Source organism: Anopheles merus, chromosome 2R, assembly GCF_017562075.2.
Source record: "Anopheles merus strain MAF chromosome 2R, AmerM5.1, whole genome shotgun sequence".
Classification (NCBI taxonomy): domain Eukaryota; kingdom Metazoa; phylum Arthropoda; class Insecta; order Diptera; family Culicidae; genus Anopheles; species Anopheles merus.
The window spans coordinates 32,891,901-32,917,307 of NC_054082.1; the positions used below are offsets into that span (position 1 = coordinate 32,891,901).

The following is a 25,407-nucleotide window of genomic DNA, read 5'->3' on the forward strand; positions in this document are numbered from 1 at the left end:
TCATCACCCAAGCCCCGATGATATTGGGCGCAGAGGGTTGGTTGGTTGGTTGGTTGGTTGGATTTGGTGCAGTAAATAAATAATGCATATTGGTTACTCCTCCTACCGTTGAGCTTTGAAACGGACGTATTTCTTTCAGACAACAAAAACGACGTTTGGAAGGTGTTAGGCATGGGGTTGGTTTGGTGGATGTTTGGGGGAGCGTACCATTTCAATCGTCCTTTCCCAAACCGTTCGCCACGTAGAATACGGCGAGCTGGCCCCGTGGGAGATGGGGTAGAAGAAGAATGTAAAAGCATCATGTTGGGTGATCAGAACGGCGTGACGACGATTTCGAATGACCTTGAGCATCGAACGGGCATTACCGCAGCAGATCGATACACTCCCCCCCCCCTCCCACACGTATAACGGTAGCAATCGACGAAGCGCCACCACAGCAAGACACACCACTCAGACAAAATCTCTAGTGGTCGATATGACAGTGAAGTACGTGAGCTCGGCAAATACAAGCTGAGAGAGTAAATGGTTTAGAAGGTGGTGTGTATGAAAAATATATGTTTGCGTTACAAGCCGCCGTGGGAGTCTTGCTGGGCCTTGACAGGGGAAGACTACCACGAGGATGGCAAATGTGTCAATTAGTGGAGTATTGGATCAGGGTAGCTGGAACCAGGAAGACGATACTCATCGTGTCCGCGAGAGCTTTGTTCCATTCTTGATCGGTGGTGTTTGGGTGAAGATATTATTATTTTTTGCTCTGTCTAGACTGTAGACTACAATCGCATAAAGTCCAATGACAGAGGAACATTTAAAGGTACAATCAAATTGTACGATTGCGGGAGAAATAGCGTGGGTTACAGCTGTTCTATACGACCAATATAGCATTGGATGTAGCCGTATTGCAGTAGCCAATACTGAAACCATGAAAGGCTTCCTCTTTGTTGAACTTTTTAAAATACCTGGAAAAGTATAGATCTTTAAAGCAACAGTCGAACAATTCTCTGGTCTAAAGCAAATAACTCAATCTACCTCCCGTGCATCAGAGTGCGACCATTTATAATCCACTCTTCACAATATTGTGTCACCCTCGTGCGTTGAATTAGCGAAACCCCAATCAGAAACACGGTGGTGTATAATCAATTGCATTGCCCCAGTAGGTTGTAGCTTCCACCGGGTACGATCGATGCAACGTGAGATCGATCCATTCAATTACGGTGCAACGGAGCACACGGCCTGCAAAGCGCTTAATGAACCAAGTTAAAGTCGATGACATTCAGCGCTAATTTATAATATGCCTTCAAAGAAACGGCATCGGCCCCACGGGGAGGATTGATTGATGAGTGTTTTATAGACGTCTCGTAGAATTTATCTACCCTATTAAAGTATTATTATCAACCGGTGTTTGCACACAAAAAAACACTTCCAACATTTAATAAATGTCATTTGCATTATTAGCATTGCAAAGCGCTGTAGGCGCATGTATTTATTTTATTATGAGGATTGATAGCGCGCTGAGCACTAATCAACACGTGAGTGGAACACGTGTAGCTTAAGGTATGGTACGGTAACGGGAAGACGTGTTTGAGGAGTGAAAAATGCGCCCATCATATCCTTCATAAAAGGTGCACACATATAAATTGGTAACGTTAAAGAAGGTCTGGTTTTGTAAAGCGTTTGCCAAAATGATGTTCATCATTATGTGAATGAAAGAAGTGAATTATCGTCCACATTCATCACATATTCTGATAAAGAAACTGTGCACAGGAGCACCGTTCTCGATCGCACTTAATCATTCAAACGCCCTCTATAATGGTACACCTTCAGCACACTAACAAAGTACAGGATGTGATCGATTTTAGATGGCTTTTGAAAGCAAATAACTATCCATCCTTGTGTTTGTGAACAAGTTACAAAAGCATTCGTCAAGATAAGATGTTGTTCCGACTTAGTTTGCAACTGGTTTCCAAATGGTAGCACTTTCTTTCGTGATTACTTTTGCAATACCAACAACATCCCCGTGTTACCGTTGAGGTAGGCCTCCGGCGATAAACTGTGGCGGTATGTTCGAACTTGAAAGCATCATCAATTGAATCAACTCAAGTGAGAATCCAGAACCTACCGAAACCAGTAGACCGATTGTGTTTTCTGCCACCAATGTTGACTTTCCTTTCTTTTGCATTCACATTTCGCATCCTTGTATCTCGCAGGGCTCAATATCGAATCTTGAAACGTTGGAAAGTGAAAGCTCCCTCCCTGTGCTCGATTGATACAGAGTCGTCTGCGGCGAGAGCGGTACATTTCCGCTGCAACTCCCGTGCGCCGATGTGTAATATGATGAAGTCCCAGTAACAGGAATACAGCAGGTACGAAAGGTCATTGCGAAGGTTAGTAAAAGCTTAGGTTGCTTCCCAACCTCGGGGGTCGGGTGAGATGGGCTTCTGAGCGTTCAAGTTTCACTGTTTATTGGTTTTTGGGTTGGCTTGCACGCGGTGGTTCTTCTGGGCCGGGCCCTTGTGTATCAAGGGGATGCTGCTGCTGAGTTTTTCTTTCCCTAGCGCAATATTTGCCTACGCTCTCGGTCGAGTATTGGCACTAAAACAATAAACATTGTTTGAGTTGTGCCGCTTAGTTAGGAGGGTCTCTTTTTCTTTCGTTTCGACCACCTGTACAGGCACGGCATGCTTTGAAGCAGGGGCATGCCCCACACCATCGGCCGTGGGCACGTCCTCAAGAGCTTGTAAGTGTTCTGCTGTGTTCTTCGCTTGATGTTTTTTTTTCTTTGAGGCAGAAAATGTTGGGCAGGACAGTTAAGTTCCACAAAGTATGGACCAAAATTTACATCGTTAGCACACCTCCCAATGCTAACAAAGAAAGTTATGCCCTAATTGAGGAGAGAGTCTCCCCCACCCACGTTGGTGGTTTGAGGGTAGGGATGTTTTGAAACTTGAGCACAAACCTTAACATTAGAAAGAGCGAGAGAGAGAGGGAGAGGAGGAGGCAGCACGCGAATTATCTATCTAGCCATCAGATTAGAGAATTTCATGTCCTGACAACTGTCCGACTCTCCTGATGGGCATGCTGATCTGCAATTACCAGCTATCCCCATCGTCGTCGTGTGACGTGCCAAAAACCGTCCTACCAGCATCGCTCCTTAAATGTACACCCCAAAAACCATCCACTAAGCGAGCCGCCTAGCCGTCTAGTGTTTTTAAGTACACCCAAGTAGGAAAAAGGGGTTAACGAAAGTGAATGAGGTTAGGTTTCGGGCCGGGCCGGTCGGCCAGGTCGGGCAAAGGAGCAATTAAACTCGCGTCTGAACTAGATCCGCGCCCCACCATAGAACTCTGCCACCGTCTTATGGCACACGGTACATGGGTGGTGTGGGGTAAATGTCCTGCACCAACGGACAAACGGAGGAAATCCCAAAAGGAACAGTCGTAATATGTACTAATGCGTTGTTGTGATTCGCTGTTTCCGACTCGTGCGGGTGCTGATCGATCGTTGCCGGTGTCGAAGTCGGGACAGAATGTTCCACCCCTCTCCCAATCAGCACACCGGCGGAAAGTGGAAAAGCTATTGACCCATACCGGCTATTGACCCAGATTGAAGCCAAAAAAACGGATGTGGGTGGAAAAAAGCACCGGCTAAAGCTAGGCTAACTCACACGCGTAAGTAGTCTCGGAAAGTTTTGCTTCAGGCCAGTGGCACACTGTCACACTTTTCGATAAGAAAGGCGTGTGGGATTGGATCCGTTTAGGGTGGAAGGCGTAAGGCGCAGTTGGTTTGGTAAGTGAGCGCGCACAGTGCGCACAGGGCAGCGGTAGCCCCATTTCCCTGCCGAGTTAGCACGTGGTCCGGAGTGGTTTCCTGTTTGTTTGGTGCGATTTGCCGGTTTTTAGGTTTCGTTGGAGTGTCCGAAATTAATTGCTCCATTCAGGCGAACAGTAGTGGTCCGGTTTGGCCACAAACACATAAACCCTTCAGTACAGGTGGAAAAGGGACCGACCGTAAGCAGGAATCGGTAAGCATTCGTAACCTCGTTTTCGGTTGGGTGTTGATGATGGTGACACGTGTTAGCGTCATAAGCATAATTATTACATTTTAAAATGTACATTAATTTTAGGTGGAAGCTTTTAGTCTAGCTGTTTGACATTAATTGGCTGACATCTTTATAGCTTCAGTAGTTATGAGTACTACCATTGTAGTAACAACTCTTTTTAAGCAAAATTGTGCTCTATAGGATCACTTCAGTAGTGTTTACATGAAGTCTACATCTTATTATTCAAGTAATGTCGTGCTTCTAATGATGCCAAGCACTTCTTGTTGGAAAAATGTTAATATATCAACATCAACAAGAATCTTTGTCATCATAACACTCATCTTCTCGCACCATCGCTACAAAATGCCATCAACAATCTTCGAACGCTCTTGTCGCATCTTCTCTCACGCATCAGTTCCCAGTTCTTTCCGATTGGAGATTAACAAGCTTTCATCGACGGTAGACGACAAAAAAGCATGCAAAAAAATGAAAACGCTTTGTAGCCCATTAAAGCGTAAGCAAGTAAAAATGACACCCAAAGAAAATGAAAGAAAAGTTCCCCAAAACAACCGCTACCGCACAGCAATCTTCTCACTTTCCCGAACCGACGAGGTCACGTCTCATCGATAAATGTGCTGACCGAAGCCGACCGATGCTCAATCACTCAGCCCCTCCTGACGCGTAGGGCTCCTCGACCTGCGGGTCTGTTGTTACAGGCGCCCTCCATTAAACACGATTTTTGTTTCGGCTGTCCTATCCTTTCGATGCTGCCAGACGGTCGGTGATGGATTGTGAGACAGGCTCTTTACGATTCATCTTATCACTGCTCACGCTCTGTTCGTCACAGTTTTGTTGACATAATTAAGTGTTGTAGGGGTCATGCTTTGCAGCGCGTTTTATGACCGTCGAACGAAGAATGGTAATGATTTGTTTTGATAAGCGTGATACAAGAGTAGGAGGGGCAAAAAACGCACTTGCACTGTAAAATACATTCTTTCAAGCAAAATGCAACGGGTTGAAATCGTTTTAAAAATTGCAATCTCATGAAGGCAATTATTCTATTTAAAACGTCACTTGAGTGATATTAAGTCCACGGCGGTAATGAAATCGCCTTGTTTAATCTACCATAATTTAAATTGCAAATTAAAACACACTAGGAGACCGCTTCGGACGTGAAGTTAATGAGGCCAAATTAAATGCAGGTTTTGTTTGCCAAATTGCTAAATAAAGTGGAACTATGAGCTAAATTTAACTCTTATTTATCTAACATCACAATAACGACCGTTTGTTAACTTTTTTTGTAAGAGAAAGGATTAACTCAATTCTGTTAAATTTTCCATTCCGATCGAAAAGGCTCGCAAGAATCAATTAAGCCCTAAACCGTCATATCATCGCAGAAAGCTCTTGTCCTACCTTCCCATTGGTACAGTGCATCAGCAAAATGTTCACAGCTGTCACCCTTTATGCTTGGCCACCACATTTTACACTCCATATCGTCCTGGGGGGGGATCTCTCCCATCCATCCGTGACCATGACCTTTCCCAACCGTTTATCCCTTCAATCGATCGTAACACAATTGCTGCAAATAGACGAAGACAAGAGGCCAGTGGAGCTGCGGAGGAGCAGAACAATCTCTATAAAAAAATAAAACCCCTTAAAGGCAAACCGCAACCACTGCAGCAAGGGAACAGCGAGGGTGCATTCTAACAATCCATGAGGGGTGTGTACCTACACATGCACCAGATCGATGGGCATAATCCGTGTGCGAGTAGAAAGAGTGCAAGCAGCAACGTGGGTACACTGCAGAGGAATGAGGCGCAGCAGGAACGATGCTCTAACCGACACTTGGGAAGGCAAATGTACTCGCTCAATGTAGAGGTTTATTATACGTTGAGTGACGACGATAAAAACGCAAGCAAGATTATCTACACGCCCCACATGTCACAGGATCGCGCACGAGGAGTACGAGAAAGGGCTTCTCCCTATGGTTGCTGCATATTGCAGCAGGAAAATATAGAGCACAGTGTGGATACAACAACAGAAAAAAAAACTGAAAAAATGTACAAGAGATTTATTGGAGCAAATATTAAGAACGAACGACCGATAAAAACAGAAAGCACCATCCAGCGCAATTCATTCCCATCCGTGAGGAACCGGCACAAGTGCTTCCTATACGAGCGCTACGTGACGCTTCCTTGTAGATAAGCAACACGTTGTCACCTAATCCAAAAAGAGTGTGGGATAGCGTGAGCTTCAGAAGCAAAGGCAAAACCAAGCGCCATTCATTCAAAAGCAGGTTGGAAAAATTGAAGTACGAAACGAATCTAATTCAAAGCTTTCTAGAACCATGAGTTGACACTGGCCTACTCTCAACAAAGGTAATCTTCATTGACAGCTTCAAATGCTCCTGTGGCGGTAATATTATAACACGAGATATGCATCATTGTAAATCATATTAGACAACGTTTCGGTTCGGTACCTTGGTTAAAGTGGTTTGGCGTAAGAGAATAGAATACAATATCGCGCGAGAGTGTATCCAGCACAGAGCATACGGATGGATAGGTTGTGACATATATGTACGTGGCTGAATGTCGATAAGGTTACCCGCGACAGATGGTAGACATCATGTGTTTGCATTTTTTTGTAAAACATTCTGGCCATTTTCCCCCGTCCAGAGTCACTATGAATCAAATTGTATTTATTTTTAATATTATGCTCCGTTCCCTTCTGCAGTTCCATACCGTCCCATACCTTCCTGTAGAGCCAAAAATAGTTTATGCTAACGCACGGAACGTACCTAACGATGTACCAGACTCCGGGAGTTGTTGGAATCCCTAGACCTTATAGTCTATGGTTACGGTTCGGTCTCCAGTAATGATTCCCAGAGTTTTTAGAACCTCTCGCTCCATCTCTCAATCTCTCTCGTTCTCGTACGACGCTCAAATTGCTCCACTAATAAGCGACCGAGCGAGCAGTTGATCGGATATTCTGGGGCCACATGGGAAATTGGGATACCATGCAATGGGACCGGGAGCCGTTCTTCGTGGTGACGAATTGTGGATTCTTCACCGTCGCCCTACAGCATATGACCCTTCAGCTCGGGTGACTCATTCTTTAGCACGGCTACGCTCGTTACGTCTTTCGTTTTTGGCGGATGCATGAAGCATGGAGAGAAGGACATGTCGTAAATGTATGTCGGTGCGGAATGTTGTGTTTGTTTTCTGTCTGTTTTATTCCGTCTAGCGCTTCGGTTCTAGCATATATCATGGTTCGGGGAAATATTTTACGTTACGTTTTAATGAGTGATGCACTATTTGGTTCGTTGAAGAGAGCTCAGCTCTTACAGTGAGAGATATTATTAGCAGGTAGAATGAGAGAAGGCTCATTAGAATCAAATGCAAAACATTTCCTCTTCATATTCTACACCTCAGAGGCATAATGAAATTGCTTACACTTAAAGTCACACACCTTCTGCTCTGATTGATATCATCTTTAACACTGCTTTTCATACTATTGACTGACACTTGTTGGTGGTGTTAGGCGATTGCTCTTTGGACCTTCTTGCCAAAAATGAATCAAATAGCCAAAGAGTATACAGCAACAACGCTCTCTCTCTCTCTCTCGCCTCAAGCACATCAACTATTAAAAAGGGCCTTTTCTTTCAGTCATACATACTTTCCCAATTCGTTCTGTTCAAAACTGAAGTACAAGCTGTTTTTGGAGTCCACAGCTCCACTCAAAAACCTCCTGGACTGTTCATTTAACCTCCCGCTAGGCAGCATACACACGACCCGGGCCCGTTTGAAGAGCACATACTGTTGTTAAGGTTTCAAAGTTTTCTTCACGTTTGAAAGTTTTATGTGAACACGCGAACGAAACCCGCCTTCGCTTTGTGTGAATTGAATTCAACGAACTTTGAGACGATAAATTATGAACTAGAAACGAAGGGAACGGATCCAGCTGTTTTGTGCTCCTTTTGCTCCGCCAAAGCGCTTCAGGACTGGCTCGGTGTAACTAAACTGGACGGTTCGTTTGTGGCACTAGAAAGAGTGGTGCTCTTGCTTTAGACATGGATACGCTGATACAACGAACTATTGCTACGGAAGAAGCAACGTCCCGTCGTAATCAAGTGGTTTTATTTTTACGTCTTCCTGCTCAAACATTCACACAAGTCTTGTAATCGATAGTCGAACGAGCTACATCACCATTGATAGCCGCTTTAGTGTCCCGGCGGCTTGATGATGAGTCGGAACGGGAACTTGGCACGTAAGTAGTGTGGCTGTACCGAGTGGTTGTCGGCAATTTGTTCTACCTAATGGGTAACATGCGCTCAAGGAAAAGTGATCGATTGTACACGAGTGAGAACCTAATTTACTGGCATGGACTGATGAGGATGAGGAAGCAAATTGATTCGTGTTTCCCGTGTACAACATGTGTAATAGAATATTGCACACGGTTTAACGAAGGGCTTGGCAAAATGTACGCAGAGCGAATTATTTTTCACCAATATTGAGTCATTTTTAAGAGATTCAATAGAAAAATACAAGCTTTGCAAAGTGCATTTTATTTAACGCTCAGCAAGTGTTATTAACGAATGCGCCTAAAAGTATGCAGTTAGTACAACAAAATTATGCTATTAGTGTCACGATGCTAAAAGCAGCTGTGTGGAGAGTTTGTTAGAAACACCCTCAGGCAGGGTTGGATTTTTCAATTCTCATTCCCGTTTTTGCGATCTTTCAGCGCTACGCAAACATGTTTTCAGACGTTCTCATTCTCTGGCCCGCAACAAGTAGGGACACTCATTTCCAAGAAGAAGTACTTCCTGCATGAGAAAATTGGCTTTCCCATTCACACAGTCCGCCAGATGGTGCCAGGCAAGCAGGGTGTAAGCAATGCAAGTCCAAACAAGCTTTTCCCTGTGCTGGATTCGTATTCGCCAGATAAAGGACACACCAGTGCACAACTCGGGTTGGTTTTGTTTGCATGTAATTTCTTGGAAAAACTAGGAAGCGGAAATGTTTGGAAAACTGGGAGAGGTCGAATGGGATGGTAGGAAAAATGGGTTGCAAATTTTTCATTTCCAACGTCTCCCTTTAAACAGTTTTCAAAGCGGACTAGAGAACCTACCTTAACAAAATGCACCGGGCCGTACTGTGGTCATGGCCGGTGCCGGCCGTCTGTGTTTCTGCTTAATTGCCCGAGGAAAAGTATTGCCAGTTCTTGACGCAGCCGGGACGCTTGCTTCGAGTTGCTCGCCTGTTCAAATCGCCTGTTGCGTAGTACTGTGCACTACCATTGTGCGGTGTTCGGAGTGTGTATACTACGAGCCTGCAAATCGGTGCGCCTTGTTTTAATGTTTTATAATTATTCAAATTACACCACCTGCGATAACACTCCACCACTATCCACCATATCGAGCGGTTGTTTTCGTTTTGTGAATAGAATAATAGACCAGGGGATTGGGGGCGCTAAAAAACGGTTGCTCGCTTCGCTGTTCGATTCTCGAAAACTCTTCACTAGCACTTGATGAACCGTAGCCCCCTTGAAAGAAGCAACCACCCATCAAAACAAACAATAAAAAAAACCGTTGCACGCATCTCACTTTCACCTTACAAGCACACGACACCGCAGACACGACAAACCGGCCATCCCCTACCAAGTGATGACCTCGCGAGGTCACCGTCACTGACCAGCACGCGTGCGAAGGTGTCTTCTCTGCTAGTACACTCGCGAACACCGTCGTTGCACTTTTGCCGGCAAAGTATTGTGTGCTGCACAGAGAAAAAAGCACCGTCAGCGCGATACGCGATCTACGGTCGGGACCGATTTGTCTTTCAAACTTGACGCGCGATGTCAGCTACTAACAACAATCGTAACCGCGTTTTACCTTCGATTGTGTCTCACTTTGTTTGCTCGTTGCATCCGGCCCGGTTCAGTGGCTTGGGTTTGGGCCCGGTTTGGGTCGAACACCAACTCCGACTTTCGAGCGAACGACACTACATGCCCCGTCGGCAGCCGTCAACAGACTCGATGTCGACGGTTTAGCTGCGAACGGACCAAGCCAGGCAGCCTAGGCTGGGCCATGCGAACGTTTGGAACCGATTTGCGAGACCGAGCGACCAGCACTCACTCAGCGGTTGGTGGATCGATCGAGATGCTACTACTACCATAGTAGCCGATGACACTCATCGAACGCATGGTTGGGAGCACACGCAGCGATAGAGATTATAAGCTTCGTTGCGTTACTGTGTAGAAAATACAGGCTTGCTAAGCTTTTGTAACACTAGGCAGTCAATAGATAGTGTTTATAAAAAGACAAACATCAGTTCGGAAATAATTTCAATGACAAATAATTCATTTTTTAAACAGAACCCAGCTTAAAAAATACAACTCAAAGTAATGATTTAAAGCTATTTCCACTGCAATATAATTTGATTGATGGATTTTATTTTGTAAAAGCCCGTTTAAAATAATCATTTTTACTATTTTTGAGACGTTTTTTTTAAATAATAAAAAGTATAAACCGCTATTTTTAGCATTTTTGGTCTATATTTTGAGTCTCGCGACTCCATTCATCTCTTACCACATTCCCCAAAAAGTATGTTATTCTACCGTTCTAACAGCAATACACTAGCCGTCAAAAGTAGAAGCACCCCTTCGGCACTCATCAGCACCGTCTTTGCCTCGAAAGGGAGAGTGAGTGCCAGCTGGATGCACTCCGGCGGGAAAACACTCAAGAGAGCAAACCGATCGTGTACTCAAAAACGGCCGAGAGCGGAAAATCTAGCAACACGTTTTCCATCAGCTGTTTTGTTTACATTTTTTTCACACATGCCCCGCACACACAAACACAGTTGGCATTTGCCGCCGTACGAACCGGCACCTTTGCCCTCTCGCATGCAGTGTCTAGCCGGAATGAGTGTCCCGAACCGGAGCCGAGCTGATTCATCGCTGCTGGTTGTTTGGATGGGTTTTAATGGAATGAAATTGCCGGGAAAACCGATAGAGAGAGAGAGTGAGGGAAGACGAAAAACTGTACCATAAACCATTCCACATTTTCGGCTCCACGATGCGTAACTCACCAAAAAAAAAGTGTGCAAATTTGGGACTTACCGTGCTGCTGGGCCAAGGCTTGCAGTAGCGTTGGGAGCAGAAACTCCCGATTCCAGATGGTGCTTGGCCACGGTACCAGCGGTGTTAGCCGATCTTCCCGGTCGAGCCTTCGCACCTTCGACGAGCCACGGCCGCACGTGTGTGCGTGTTGGATTTCGAGCAGAAACTTTTCGAAATTACTAATCCTTCGATGGGTCCGGTGCTTTCTGTGGTGTTTTCTTGGTGCTGCTTCCCGGTGTGCCGTATGGTTCGCATTCGTACCACCACCATCCACTGCACCATCACTGCCCTGAAGACCATTGATTTTCCGGTGCGATTTCGATGGATGTCGTGCACCGTTCGCCGTCACTTTTCCATTCGATTTACGTTGCTGCTTTTGCTCCCCGTTGGGGGCGTTGATGGTGGCAGTGGCGTCATGTCCGGCCGAAGGTCCGTTCGGTTTGCATCCTTGCGTGGCACTGTCCCGAATTTGGGCCAGCTTCGCACCACTGGCAGGGGAAGTGATGCCGAATGGATGGGCAAAGTAAAACATGCATATTGGTGCGGGATTCTGCAAGTAACGGGTAACGAGAAAAGGGGTTAAACATAAAATGTATAAAATGTATAAGAACATGATTTAAAAAAAGGATTTTCTTCTAAACGGTATGAGATGTTCTCTTTAATATGATGATCTTTTTTGGGCCCTATAGTTCTAAAATCAAATCAAACTGTTACGGTCCAGGAAACAAGCTGCTTGTTGCTTTTTAGGTAAACATCTCCAACAATCTGCACCGACAACGAAAAGCCAAAGGCCACCCTGCTGCATGTAATTAATCTCACGATCGAAGGGTTTCTAAAACAAGCGTGAAAACATATGGCACAAAAACGGAGGGGTAGCTAAAGGGTGCATCAGGAGGCAGTGGTAAAACGCAGAGAGGGTCGACGGAAATTTCTGCACAAATCGGTCACGCGTCATTGCCGGTCACTGGCACTGGTGGTGACTACCCCGCTCTTGCTTTCGCATGCTGTGGTCTACTGTTGCGAAGAACGTTGCGCAGCCAGACAACATCATAAGTGGATCTTAATTGACGATCGAGCAGATACAGCTCAGCCGGCTGTAACCGGGCAGGGCCGGCTGGCTAATGTTCTACTTCTATATAGAGATCGATCGCTTTCTTGCTGCTGCTGATGGGTGAGGCCGTTTCCTTGTTTGGATGAATGGACGATTTGACGATATCGGATCGGAACCTGAGCGATACTTATTTACTACCGCCAACGGTCTGATCATGTAAATGCGATCGATTGGGCAGCAAATTGAGTGATTGGCTCACTTTGATTTTGATTTAGATACAAATATTATTGTCTACGAGCATGAGCGTGAAGATGGAGTTACCTGCAGTAGACGGTAGACAGATGCTGTCGTTGTTTTTCCCTCGTTGCCGTTACTATTCATGTTGTTTGCTTTTTACAAACGCAACACACGCAACAAACACACATACGTACACTCTTTTCGGATACTCTTAGCAGTAGTGCATGCTATGACATTGATTTTCTCAAGTAATTTTTGTTGGATATTGGGAATTTTTTCCCCTTTTGCACTTCACACAAATGAACTGAAGTTGAATTAACACAATTTAACATGCTGAATTTTTGTATAATTGCACTAATCTTTCTTCCGAACCAGTCGGCTGGATTTGCACCGCGATCATTATGATTATCACTTTTTAATACATTTTAACTTCATATCACTTAACAACACAATTACGATAGCATTATTCTCTTTCCAAATTCCATTTATTTACATTTTGCAATTTATACTTCCACTACTTGTTCACTGTTTCACTATTATTATACACTGGCCTCGGTACAGTTATTTCGCAACCTGTCCGGGAAACGGGATGATCAACAACTTGCACTTCAGTCAATGTCAGAGCAGTGGCAGTGGTTGCCCGCCGTGCAAAAGGCTAATGAACACAGAGGGGTTTCTACAACAACAACAAAAAACAAGGGTCCCCAAAACTACATCCAGCCAGACATGGTCCCTCGTCAAATGAACTGAAACAAACATTCTGACAAAGCTCAACTAATCGCGCTATCTCGTTCTATCACTCTCGCCCTACGGCTTGCGGTCCTGCTCATTTAGTTCCGCTATTTCCGGACACGATCAATTCGACCATTACCTTCCGGTCGGAGTTTACCGAAGCCGTGCGACGGAGAACGAACGAAGGCCACCCCAAATTGAATGCATTCAATGCATTCGGTTCCCCCTTTTCCGCACGGTGAGGAAATAAATTTGTTTATATCAATTCAATGCAGCAGAACTGAACGGGCTAAAACAAGATATAACAATGTTTTTTTTTTAATATACAAAAATAAAAACAACAAGCATTTGAACAAATTACTCCACTTTGTTTACCACGTTCAACTGCACGATAACCGATACCATCGCACAACAACCGACCGGTCATAAAAGAAAAAAATACTTCCAAATCTGGGTTAAACAATTTTAACAAACCCTTTCCTCACTCTAAGCTCAAAGGAACCCCCCCCCCAATAAACACTAAACACACCGCCATTGACGTGTAGTGCGACGTTTCTATGAGGACCAAAACAACAACGTACTAAAGTTAATCGTACTTTCTAACGAACCCATTCTCACTCCCGTTTTCTTCGAGCTTTTGAATGCAGAGGCCTGCTGCCTTACCTTCCCGATTCCCGATTTGTGGGGGGATGTCATTAGTAAAAAGTAGATCATCACCATGGTCGTCTTTCGCCCTTTCAGGTTGTTTGTTCGCCGAGCCGATCGGAGCCGATACCAATTTCACGGGACTGCGCGGCACAATCTAAGCAAGCGCGCCTGTACCCACAACAACAACCACGGTCCTACTGCTAGCAACAATTTGTCGTAATGTGATGCTTAGCGATACATAGTAGAGCTGTTAACGTGTTATCTGGAAACGATTAATCTACCATTACGCTACCGTAGATGGTACTCTTTGGCGGCCCGATTATTCCCCGACTTGTATTGCGCGTTTTGCGCTTCAAAAGGCGTCAAAGGGACTGCTTGACGGGCAAACAACTTTAATGCGTTACCCAGGGCAACGGATTCCTTTGCTGGTACGGCGCCACAACAACAGCAGCAGCTCCACTACCGTTTAAATGTCGAAGCAGTAAGAGCCCTTCCCATAAGCATGGGAGCATTCCCGCAATGGCAGGAATGCAGAAGCAATCCCCGGCCAGCGAAAACAGGAAACAAAACAAAAAAAAAACGGCGACGGGGTGGTACCGCGCGCGCACATTGGTTTCCAAGACGCCCGCACCAAACGGGCGGAAGAATGCGAACAAATAGTGTGCAGTAAGTCTCGCACACCGTGCCAATAATGTGCCCCCAGAGAGGGAGCTAGATGGTGCTATGGTTTTGATTGATTAAACATTTGCGCTTCAGCACGATCCTCTGTGCCCTGCACACTTGGGCCAGCAGGTCCTGGACGGAGCGACGACAGTCCGCTGGAATTTTTGCGCTGCCTTGCGTTCCCTGGTAACCGCCACTGTGTGTACGGCGTAAAGGCGTGCCCATCGAGGGCTTACAAGTCACCAGCATAAAGCTGTTGGTAAAAATCGGCTCTAACGCTTCTAATCGTGTCACACACCGCACACCGAAATTAACGTGAGCACGCACCGAAAACGGCTGGTTTCGAAACTTCCCCATAAAGAACTCTTCCTCCCAGGCACGAGTTCCGCACGATCGCACCGTCAACTATTTATAGGCACGACAGAAGGCAAAGAGAAGACAAAAATGGAACAAATTCCGTGTTTTTTCTTCCCCCGCCGAGCGTGCAGCGTGGTGTTCGTCGTCTGGCAGGTCTGGTTGACTGGGCCCTACGCCCTCCAACAACGTGGCAAGCAAGGGAAAAAGCAACGATATTAACTTTGCAGCGCTCATCTTAAAGCCACTAAACGGGGACAAAACGGAGTAGCAACGTGTTTTAAATCACTACAAACGAACACCAAACGCCTTAAAAAACAAACACCTAACAACCGTCGGCCGACTAAGGCAGGAGGAGGCCATGACTTTAACAAGCAACCACTACTGCTGCTGCGATCACTGCTGCTTCGAAACACTTCGACCGAACCCGAACACCGACGGAACGATCCGGCTACCGATCCGGCGGACGTACAGCGCGCGACTAAACCGAGACACACTTCCCCATTCCTAAAGCGCGAACTGCACACACACACACACACATACACACGTGCCCAACCTTTCTCTATCTCTTTCGATCCTCCCCCATCGATGTTTGGGTGGGAGCAACTTCCGCGCTGTACACAAGTGTATTTGAAGAAAAAAAAAAAAAGAAGCGTGAAACATACCTTACAGGAGGGTTTCCGGGCAGGACCGGGCAAGTGGAATAACCGGGCAGCCGTCAAAGGGCGCTGCTGCCCGGGGCAACATACCATCGTTGCGGTTCCCTCTGTTCCTGCTTGGTCGTTGGGTTGCGTTGTTGTGGGTCCTTTTTCTTCTGTTCTGTTGTTTTGTAGGGTGCGGTGGGTCCTGCGCGATCAAATCCGGCGGATCATCGTCGGGGAAAACCTTTACCTGCATTTCGGCACATCTCGGGCCCCCCGGGCTAGGGGGAATGTACCGATAAACCGTTGCAATAACTCAATTGGTAAATGGAGGGGAGAAGATTTCTCCCATTCTTGACGCGTTTCGTTCGTTCTGGTTGTTTTGGTTTCACCCCTTGCCACTTTGGCATATGACCCAGTTGTGCGGCGAGACATCGTATGGGTAAGCCACCTGCCTGCCAGCAGTGGTAGCCACCTACCGGCGGGCATACGAGTGTAAACGTGTGCGCAAGTTTTAATGGCAGTTTCAAAGCATTATTCCGTGATTCTTACCGAACCGTTCTTTTCCGCCTACAGTGTCCGATATGGGAGCGATTTTCAGGCGAACAGTTCAAATGTCGGGAATTAAATTGACCTTCATTTTATGCGACGAGATCCGTGGCACCGTCAATATGTGAATTCAATCTATATTAATGATGGCGGAATGTAATTGAAACGTAAGTTCCGTGCCTTCGAGATAGAAATAGCCTACCTTGATGAGTTGCGTTCGGATTTTCTGTACGCGGTTTACGCGGAACATGGCATGACTCAACCTAGTCTAAAATCCTCTTGCAAAATTCGATTCAAACGGGCTGTTTATTTTTTTATTAGTTTTTTTTATTTTGAAGATTTGTTTTCCACGCTGTTTTCCACGTTATAATTCGTTTCTTGCTATATCTTACTGCTTAAATTGCGCCTAACAGCGAGCAAACAACTTGCTACCCGCATCCACACCCCACGTGCTGGATCACTCTTAATGCACGCAGCAGCACTAAGGTTTGCTTTTTTGTTGACAGGCGCTTTTCATTTTGTTTCCTCTTTGTAGGGTTATTATTAGTATATTGTTGGAAAAGAAGTGTTCCGTTTTGTTGCACCGTTTGCTTTTCTACCTTTTGTGGTTGCCCGCTGAACAGAGCGCTGTCCGCCGTAAGGCGACTGCCTCCCAAAATTTGAAGAGAAAACTAACGTTGTTACGCTCTTGTGTTCGTGCATGAGTTGTTTTATGTGTGATTGGTTTGGTTCTAAACAGTGAGTTTTTTTTTTCTTTTCTATTATCTTCTGCTGCCCCCAAATATTATATCTCAATTCAAACTTACTAGAAGATGCTCTATAGTAGTAGTAGTAGTAACGTGTCTCTTACATGGATTTCCATTGCGTGTAATTATTATCTTGCATCCACCGATTCTCGAGCCCTATCCGTTTTCACGTCTACCGTGTCTATTTGCGTGTGTGTCGGTTGCCGGTTTTGCCGTCAATTCGCTGGCATTTTGCTTCCGTCTATGCTACTTTCACCACGATTCGCCCATTTCTTTGCCCATCTGTTTTATCTGGCCCAAATTTTGGCTTGAATGCTCTAAAAAGAATATAGTAAACTGTAATGTAGTAATCAGTTGGTTGGCAAAGAGTTGCAGTGCATAGAAATTAGCAGAAGCAATGCATAAAATTAAATTGTTTGCGAATTCGTTTTCTGCTTCTTCATTTTCTATATACACACACATACACATTCTCTTTCTTTCTCTCTCTCTCTCTCTCTCTCCAGTGAGCGGATGACACACAGGACTCTTTCCTCGAAGGATATAATAATTGAAATTACAAAATATATAGCATTCATCTGTTGAACTCTAGTTTGGACATTCTTTCACCATCGTGTCTTTCCTCCTATTTGGCAGAAACGTGTTCATCACCTGATTTAGTTGACCACCTCCTTTCCTTCATTTGCATCAGCATAGCCTCATCTTGGTTGAGTTTGTTCCCATTTGATTTTATGTGTGTATTTGTAGTAAAGAAATCTTCACTTTCTTGTGTTTTCCGTCCTTTTGTTTTGGTACCTATTAATCTTTCTTATTCCTATCAGTTTCTCCCGTGTGCAGTGGTAGTGCCTAATTAGAATTAGAACTAATGTTTTCTCATCCCATTTTTCATGTTCCCTTCCGTTCGTGGCCAACACGTGCTTGAAGAAAATAATCCAACGGCGGCACCGACACGCCTTCACCAAAATCAATTTACGTCTATTTCAAATTAAACCACAAACATGCTGCCCTTCACCACCAAATCGTTGTTCGTCAGCGGCTGACTCTTGTTGACAAAACGCTTCCACCGTTCCTTACCAATCACTTTTACCCTAGCCTAGCCGTTTCTTTTATCATCCTTCGCCTCCGTATAGTGTGGGTGTGTACTTAAATGTGTCTTTCAATTCTCTACTACGATCTAGGTGTCTAATTAGCATCGCTTTACTAGCTTTAGTTTAGTATTTGTTAATATATACTAGGTGATCACAGCTGATGAATATATTTATATATTATTTATCTTTCCCCTCCGTGTCTCTCTCTTTTTCTCTATCCCTTTCTCTCTACCTAGTGTTTGCGCCTCAGCTTCAATTGTATCTCCACCTGCTTTACGTATCATTATAGTTTCGCGTAATCAGCCGTTCCGCAAAAATTGTCAATATGATGTTCTGTAAACATGAAATGGCGTTCAACCGTTGCAACAAACAATGCTACAGGATCGTTTGCCATAAATCGTTCGAGCATTGTCGGGCTTGCGTTCGGAACGCGTATCTTGCAAAGCTTTCATGTTAGCTGCTTCACCCTTCAAACACCACCAAACCATGCATGTGTGGCAAACGGGTGGCCACACTATTTACCATTTCAAATAGACGAACGTCCTATTACTATTAGATGGTTGCTCTATAATGGGAGAAAAACTGTTGGAAAGCTTTCCAAGCATCTGCGCTTCATCGAAACGGCCTACAAAACTGGCGCCAGGCCGGTGTGTACGGTTGCAAAAAGCGGCGGGGATTTGCGAGGAGAGAAAAAGGGTGATGAAGTTTGGTAATGTTGGTCTTTAACTTTCCACGGTAAAGCAAATGTTGCTTGTCATTCCTTTGTTTTGTTTTTTTCTAACCCCGGACATACACCGTGAGCCAGTGTGGTGGCGGACCTCGTACAAACGGAGCCAAAAAGTGGGGAGGGAGCCTGAGGAAATATTGAGTTTCATCAAATCGAACGCAATCTAGCAAATGCGTTCATCAGCTTCACTATCGTTATATCGTCTCCAAAGTTCAGTAACATGGTACAGAGTTTGCCTATGGTGTAATATCGATTATAGTTTTTATAAATAGCGTGTCTATTAACTTCAAATGTGTTACATATTTACTGGTACAGGAAAGGTTCTTGTTTTGCTTCCCTTTTCTCCAGCTCAAACACTATTAGATGAATACAAAGGAAATAAAACGCTACAGTTATAAAAAATATCTTCAAAAATAAACGTTCCAGAAATGGGCAAACTCAGTGGAAGCAATTTGTCTCCGTGTCAACCCGATTTACTCAGTTACTGGTGATTCCATTTTTTTTCTTCTTATTTTTGGTTTTGAGTTTAATAGGTTTTACTTGCTTGATATTACAGTAAATGAATAAAGTCTGAGGTATATATTTATCCACCAATCGTGCGGGTGGCTATGTAAGGGCGGGGCTGTGTCGCGAGCGAATAACAAGAACGAAACGCAAATAGTACATTCAAAATTTATCCTACCGACAAGGTAGAAAACAGAAACAGATAATAAAGAGACCCAAAAAAACCTCCTACTCAAGTATATGTGTGTGTTTCCAAATATTACGGTTACGATGGTTCTAAACGTTTTACCAATTGTCCACGGTCCACACCAAATTGGTGCGCATCCTCTACGCCCAACGCGACGCAGCAACGCTTTCTGCGAGCCCTCATACGTTCACAATGTTATGGAAGAAACCGATTACAACGGGATTACAGCCGGGCACAGTGTACCATCCATCCGCCAACGCCTTTAAACCGTGGCCCCCTCTTCGATCGGCAGCTTGTAGCCGTTGAGCCCAAACACGTGCCCGCCGCCCGTGCTCACCCCGTTCGGGGTGGAACCATTCTTGGCGTCAACTCCCGTCACGATGCGCTTGCCATTGCTCACGAACGTGGTTTTCAGATCGAGTATGACGGGTTTCGTGGCGACATTATTGTTTTGCTGCTGATAGCTTGCCGACGATACCTGTTGAATGGGAGCATAAAAGATAGCTTGCATTGAAACACTTTGCTCTCTGAGCTTTTGTTCGTCCAGTAAAATCACCTTCTTGTTGAGCTTGATGCTATCGCCATTGGCAAGGGCCGAGCTGCGCCGCCGTTTGTCCACGATCTTGCGCACCTTCAGTATTGTGGGCAGCACTAGCAGCAGCGCACCGGAGATGACTATGAAAAAGCCGGCCAGATAGAATGCCAAATCGTACGAATTGGTCAGATCGGATATCCAGCCTGAAAATAGGATGAAGAGAACATTAGTTTGTTTTTTTTTTTCTTGATCAATTTTGCATGAAACACCCATCCAACGATCCGATATGTACCTGCCAGTGGCGGACCGACGAGATTGGCAACACCCTGCACCAGCAGCAGCAACCCGTACGCGTTGGTGAAACGTTCCAGCGTGATGAGTTCCACCAGAATAATACTGGTCAGCGAATAGTTTGCTGCTATAAACAGTCCAAATCCACCAGCCAACACGGAAAGGCTCTGTGAAAAGTGAAACGGAACGGACGGGACGGTTTAGAACACCCAAGTCTGCCAAGGATGGTCACACTGTGGAAGCTTACCGTGTAATCTTTGAACAGTGGTACGAGAGCCGTCACCAGGCCGCACAGTGCCATACAGATGGCGTAGGTATAGTTGGCATTGACCGACTTACGATCACCCATCCATCCGAGCACCACCTGCCAGGAGTTGTTCAGGAGTTGGGAACCGGGTCGTTTAGGTACACGGATTACAGCAACCGGACGAAGAAGTGTCCCCAGTGAGGAAGAAATTGAAATAAAATGTTAATATCATAGTCCAGACATTAAGGATCCATCTATTCTACTACAATGCTCTAATTCTTAGTTCCCTCTTGTAGTCCAATACACACGCACACACAATGGCACAAACACACATATAGATACGCACGCATGTTTACGAGGTACTATAGATAGATAGACACTGATAGATAGATCAAACCACACACACTGTTCAAACGGTGCAGTAGGAAGATTCGGTATTAGTGAGTTGTGGTTGAAGGGGAGAGGTTAGGACATTTTCCAATATGAATCCTTCTTGCGATGGAATCGAGCGGTTCAATTTGTACTTGGTACGTGTTTGGTAATGTTTGGTGCTAATTTCTTCTGATTGTTTCTAGAAAAAGATAAGGATCCTTTAAAAGTAAATCAATAACCGTACGGAGAACGCACAGTTGCATTAGGAGAGCTGTGTCGAAACGGCCACACATTGGCCGCCTGTACAGGACGGTCGGTCCGGTGAGATTATTGAACGAGCGAGAAGCAGTGCATGCTGCCGAACTGCCCAAAACGTGCCAGCGAGCGTGTCTTGCAGACGAATAAAGCATTTGATAGGAGCTACAATACGATTAACAATGGAGGTTACTGAACATATAAGGCTAAGTAAAAGTACATGCAACTATCTCCCAATACTCTCGCTAATGATACGGTTTTCTAATACGGACACATGAATCATGCAAATTAAGATAAAAAAAACTAATTTAGTAACGAGAAGCTACATCGTTTGCTACTTCATATGAAGTAGGGTCATGCAGATCAACGATGAGTATGATCGCTAAAGGCACTAAACAGTAAACAAACGTAAAACAGTTACCACTAAATATAAACCTTTGCATTCTTCCCCACAAACTATTAACGAAAAAACCTCTAGCCAGTCATGCCAACAAGCAACGAACAGCCGTGTGCGCCGGTGTGAGCAAACATGTCCTCAGGGACAGGAAACGCTTACCTCGCCCACCATGTTCAGTATGCCGATGATGGCGATCAGCATCGAGGACTGCGTGTGGGAAAAGCCCATCTGCGTCGCGTTGTCGCCGAGGTACACGTACGGCACGTCGTAGAACGTGTAGAGCAGGAAGTTCGAGACGGCAAACAGCAGGTAGTGCACGTCGGAGAAGTAGGAGAAGTCCAGAATACTGACCAGCAGTGTTCGGAACTCCTCCACGCCCGCGTACCAGGCCGACTTCTCCTTCGCGATCGTCGTCATCGAGTTGCGGTAGATGTCCGGGCAGGAGGAGGCCCGCAGCCGGTAGCGCTGAATGTTCAGCATAGCACCACGGTAGGTCAGCGAGTGGCGGTGCATCCGCAGATCCTTCAGGTAGGATGCGGTGGCGGCCGGTGACGGCCCCGCCGTGTGCGGGGCGGCGGCCGTACCGCGCGTGCTGTGGCTGTGCACCCGCCGCAGAAACACGGGCGGCGGCAGAGCGGTACTCGGCTCGTACGAGCTGGTGCCGCCGCCGGCCACCTCCCCGTGCCGTCCCCTTGCACCGGACCGCTGCCCGCCGGCTGCTCGGTGACGCGACGGTTGCACCATCCCCACGGTGCCATCGCTCTCTAGTCCTTGCTGCTGCTGCTGCTGCTGCTTGCCGTTATCTTTCGCTTCCAGCGACTGCTCGCCATTGGCATAGTTTGCCACCACGGCCGGGGCGACTCCATCCTGCTCCTTCGCGTCCGCCAAGTTTTCGCCGCTCTGGGGCGACTGAAGCGGCTGGCTGAAGCTGTGCGAGCTGGCCATGCGCGCCACCGGCAGGTTCTGCAGCACGTGATGGTCGTGCATGTTGTGCTGCTTGCTCAGCATCGCCAGCACCTCCAGCGTGAGCTTGTCCTGGCCGCTACCGTTCTGCAGGTACGTCGGAAGCGTGATCAGCGAGCTGAACAGCCGCGGATCGTCCAAATCGTACAGATGATCGTTCGCTGCATCGTCCAACCCTGCCGCCGGCACGCCATCGATGATGCCACCGTTACCCATCAGCACGCTCGTGTTACCACCGGCCGTGTTCGTACTGTTGCTCACCGAATCAGCTTGCTGCTGCTGCTGCTGTTGCTTGCGCCGCTTCTGCTTCGACTTGTGCGTCGTCCATTCGAGATCACGCATCAGCAGTCCGCACAGGCACATGTTCAGGAAGACGCCAGCAAGGATGAGGGTCGTACCGCGCCACCCGTACTCGTCCAGCAGGATCTGCGTGAGCGACGCGAACACAAACGTGCCGATGCCACTACCGCACACCGACAGTCCCGTCGCGAAGGAACGCTTTTTGTCGAAGTAGTACGCAACGATCACTACCGCGGCCACGTAGCACAGGCTCAGCCCGAAGCCGGACAGTATGCCGAACGTCAGGTACAGCATCTCGATCGACGTTGCGTACGCGGACAGCGCGAAGCCGATCGAGGCGAGGATCGAACCGATGATCGTCACCTTCCGGCAGCCGTACCGATCGGTCAGGAACGATGCGACCGGCCCGCACAGCAGCGGCATCGCCATAAACAGCGAACCAACCCAGGCCGTCTTGCCCTTGCCCTCGCCGAAGTACGCCAGCAGCTCGATGTACATCACGCCGAAGCTGAACGTCACACCGTCCGCGATCAGGTTCACCATGAACGCGGCAAAGCACACCACCCAGCCCCAGCCACCGTCCGGGGGGCGGGCTTCCGCGTACGCTCCCAGCGAGCTGTTCTCGTTGGACGACGACGACGACGACGAACCGGACGAGGAGGACGACGTGGCCGAACCGTGCGACAGGATGCTGCCCACCGGGCTGGAACAGTGCGGCTCGACTCCTCCCGCACCGAGCCCGGGCGCCGCCCCATTACCCGCTGCACCACCACCGCCGGTAGCAGCCACACTCGCGTACTTGCTGCCGCCCCGGAACTGCACATGATGCACCGGACGGTCGGCCACAATGACGGACTCCGGCTGGGAGAACTGCAGGCTCAGCTGACGCACCGGCCGCTCCCCAGCAATGCTCTGATGCTCCGAGGGGCTCTTCACGATGCTCTTCGTCTTGCGGCGCTCGTGCGCCACCTCCAGCAGTGGTTTGATCTCTTCCTCTTCCTGCTCCCCCCCGCCCAGCCCCTCACTGGCAAGCGGTGCCTCACCGGCCGGCCCGCTTGCGTCAATTCCTTCGTCGATCGAAATCGAAACGGCCGAACCGGCCGCAGCACGTCGCACTGCACCGGCACCCTCGTCATCGTACGTTCTGTTTACGTAAACGTTGCAATTCTTGAGCGATGACGCGGACGGCGAACGTGACGATCGGTGCGGTTTTTTAGTTTCTGGTTCGTCCACTACACTACCACCGGAAGCACCACTAGCACTGCTGCAACTACCACCACCACCACCACTAACACTGCTGCCGCCGGCACCGGTGCTGCTGCCGCTGCTTACACACGAACTGTTGCCCGAATCGGTCGACGGGCACTGGGGAGGCGGGGCTGGAGTGGCGCGCTGTTGCTGGACCGCTGTCCCAACCGAGGCCACCGGGCCACCGGGCGTCCCCTTTAGGCCATTGCGGGCACCGGCCGGTTGCCGATGCTGCTGCTGCTGCTCGTCGGGGAAGTTGTGCTGCCGCAGACCGGCCCCACCATTATTGTCCTTCGATTTGGCCCCGTGGGGGCTGCGTAACAGCGGCTCCAGACTGCTGCTGCCGATGCCGCCGTCGCTACCATTAATATTAATATTTCCAGGCGCTCTGATAATATCCATTCTTCCCGATTATGGCGATCGTGGCGCCTCGCTAATGGATCCAGTTGGGGGGCGAGCATGCGGAACACCTGCGGATGATGAATGGCGCGGAAAACAACAAAACACGGGTGAGCACGAGTGGTTGATGCAATCGGGAGGATGCAAAAGTGCATGCCAGCGCAGCCAGCAGCTTACCTCTTGTTCGGAAAAAATATTTCTCCTTCGCTGCGCTTGTTTAGAATATGGGGTGGGTGAGTGAAAGTCACCGCCAGTTGCGTAACGTTGCCTACGTTTCGTTGAAAAGGCGTCCATGCGGTTTTATCCGTATACTGTACGGTGCGATGTGATGATTCTGTACAGAGAAGAGGGTTAGAGCAAGAATAAAAAAAACACATTTTAGTCCGATGTGGTGGATTGCATAAGAAGCAGCACGCCCGGAACGGTTTAACGAACACGCTAATTAAACCATTACTGTCCCGACAATTGGATCAAATTGAAATATGTACGCGAGAGATCAGTACCCGCTTCCGAGCGACCGATAACGAAACGTTAGACAAGCATCTCCCCCAGGCAGGTGGTGAATTGATACAGAAACAACCGTTTCTCAATAGCAATTAAGACATGTGCGATCGCAGACAAACACACCCAGTACGCTCATCTTAGTCTTTGACCAGAGACGGGCGCGGCAGCTTGCCATTGACTAGATCAGCAACCAATCAATTGTTTAATTGCGCTCAATTTGCAACGACCCTTCCTTGGCAGGTAGCAGGATAAGGCCATGGGTGCCTGCAGTTTAAAAGGTTCGGACCATTCCATGATGCTGCTATATGAATTGTTCGACCAAATTGTTATGCCAGCTTTGCACACCTTCTGGCACGGTCCATGTGCAAGGTAAGTGCGGTATCTGACACAATCCTATTAAATTCCCTATTCCCTCGACAAATTGGAACTCCATTCCAATGTCCATCAAAATGGTCCTAACCACACGCAGTGAGAGAGAGAGAGAGAAAGAGAGAGAAAAGCAGTGAACACATCGTCCCACCATTCCACTTCCAGGCGCACACTTCACGCGGGGCCCCATTCACTACAGGCAGCGAGAGTGAAGTGAAGCCAACGATTGTCGGTGTTCGCTGTCGTGGTGTGTC

The 25,407-nt window shown here is 47.2% G+C and overlaps 2 protein-coding genes across 13 annotated transcripts in view; both read right to left on the reverse strand.

The window, feature by feature from the left end:
• Positions 1 to 16,634, reverse strand: part of LOC121603563 — a 45,496-nt gene extending 28,862 nt beyond the window's left edge. The window contains exons 1-3 of one of the 8 annotated variants that reach the window (XM_041932467.1): positions 16,227 to 16,634; positions 15,500 to 16,159; positions 11,150 to 11,699 (exon numbers count right to left, since the gene is read on the reverse strand). In XM_041932467.1, the coding sequence (XP_041788401.1) occupies positions 11,150 to 11,699; positions 15,500 to 15,586 (637 nt within the window). In that variant the 5' untranslated portion in view covers positions 15,587 to 16,159; positions 16,227 to 16,634. The other 7 variants (XM_041932468.1, XM_041932466.1, XM_041932471.1 and 4 more) reach the window with 7 other exon arrangements.
• A 2,453-nt stretch (positions 16,635 to 19,087) lies between these two features.
• Positions 19,088 to 25,407, reverse strand: part of LOC121603564 — a 29,035-nt gene continuing 22,715 nt past the window's right edge. For all 5 annotated transcript variants that reach the window (XM_041932476.1, XM_041932475.1, XM_041932477.1 and 2 more), the window contains 6 exons: positions 24,458 to 24,614; positions 21,530 to 24,351; positions 20,347 to 20,463; positions 20,101 to 20,266; positions 19,830 to 20,011; positions 19,088 to 19,751 (listed from right to left, as the gene is read on the reverse strand). In XM_041932476.1, the coding sequence (XP_041788410.1) occupies positions 19,536 to 19,751; positions 19,830 to 20,011; positions 20,101 to 20,266; positions 20,347 to 20,463; positions 21,530 to 24,283 (3,435 nt within the window). In that variant the 5' untranslated portion in view covers positions 24,284 to 24,351; positions 24,458 to 24,614 and the 3' untranslated portion in view covers positions 19,088 to 19,535. The remainder of the gene's footprint in view (positions 19,752 to 19,829; positions 20,012 to 20,100; positions 20,267 to 20,346; positions 20,464 to 21,529; positions 24,352 to 24,457; positions 24,615 to 25,407) is intronic.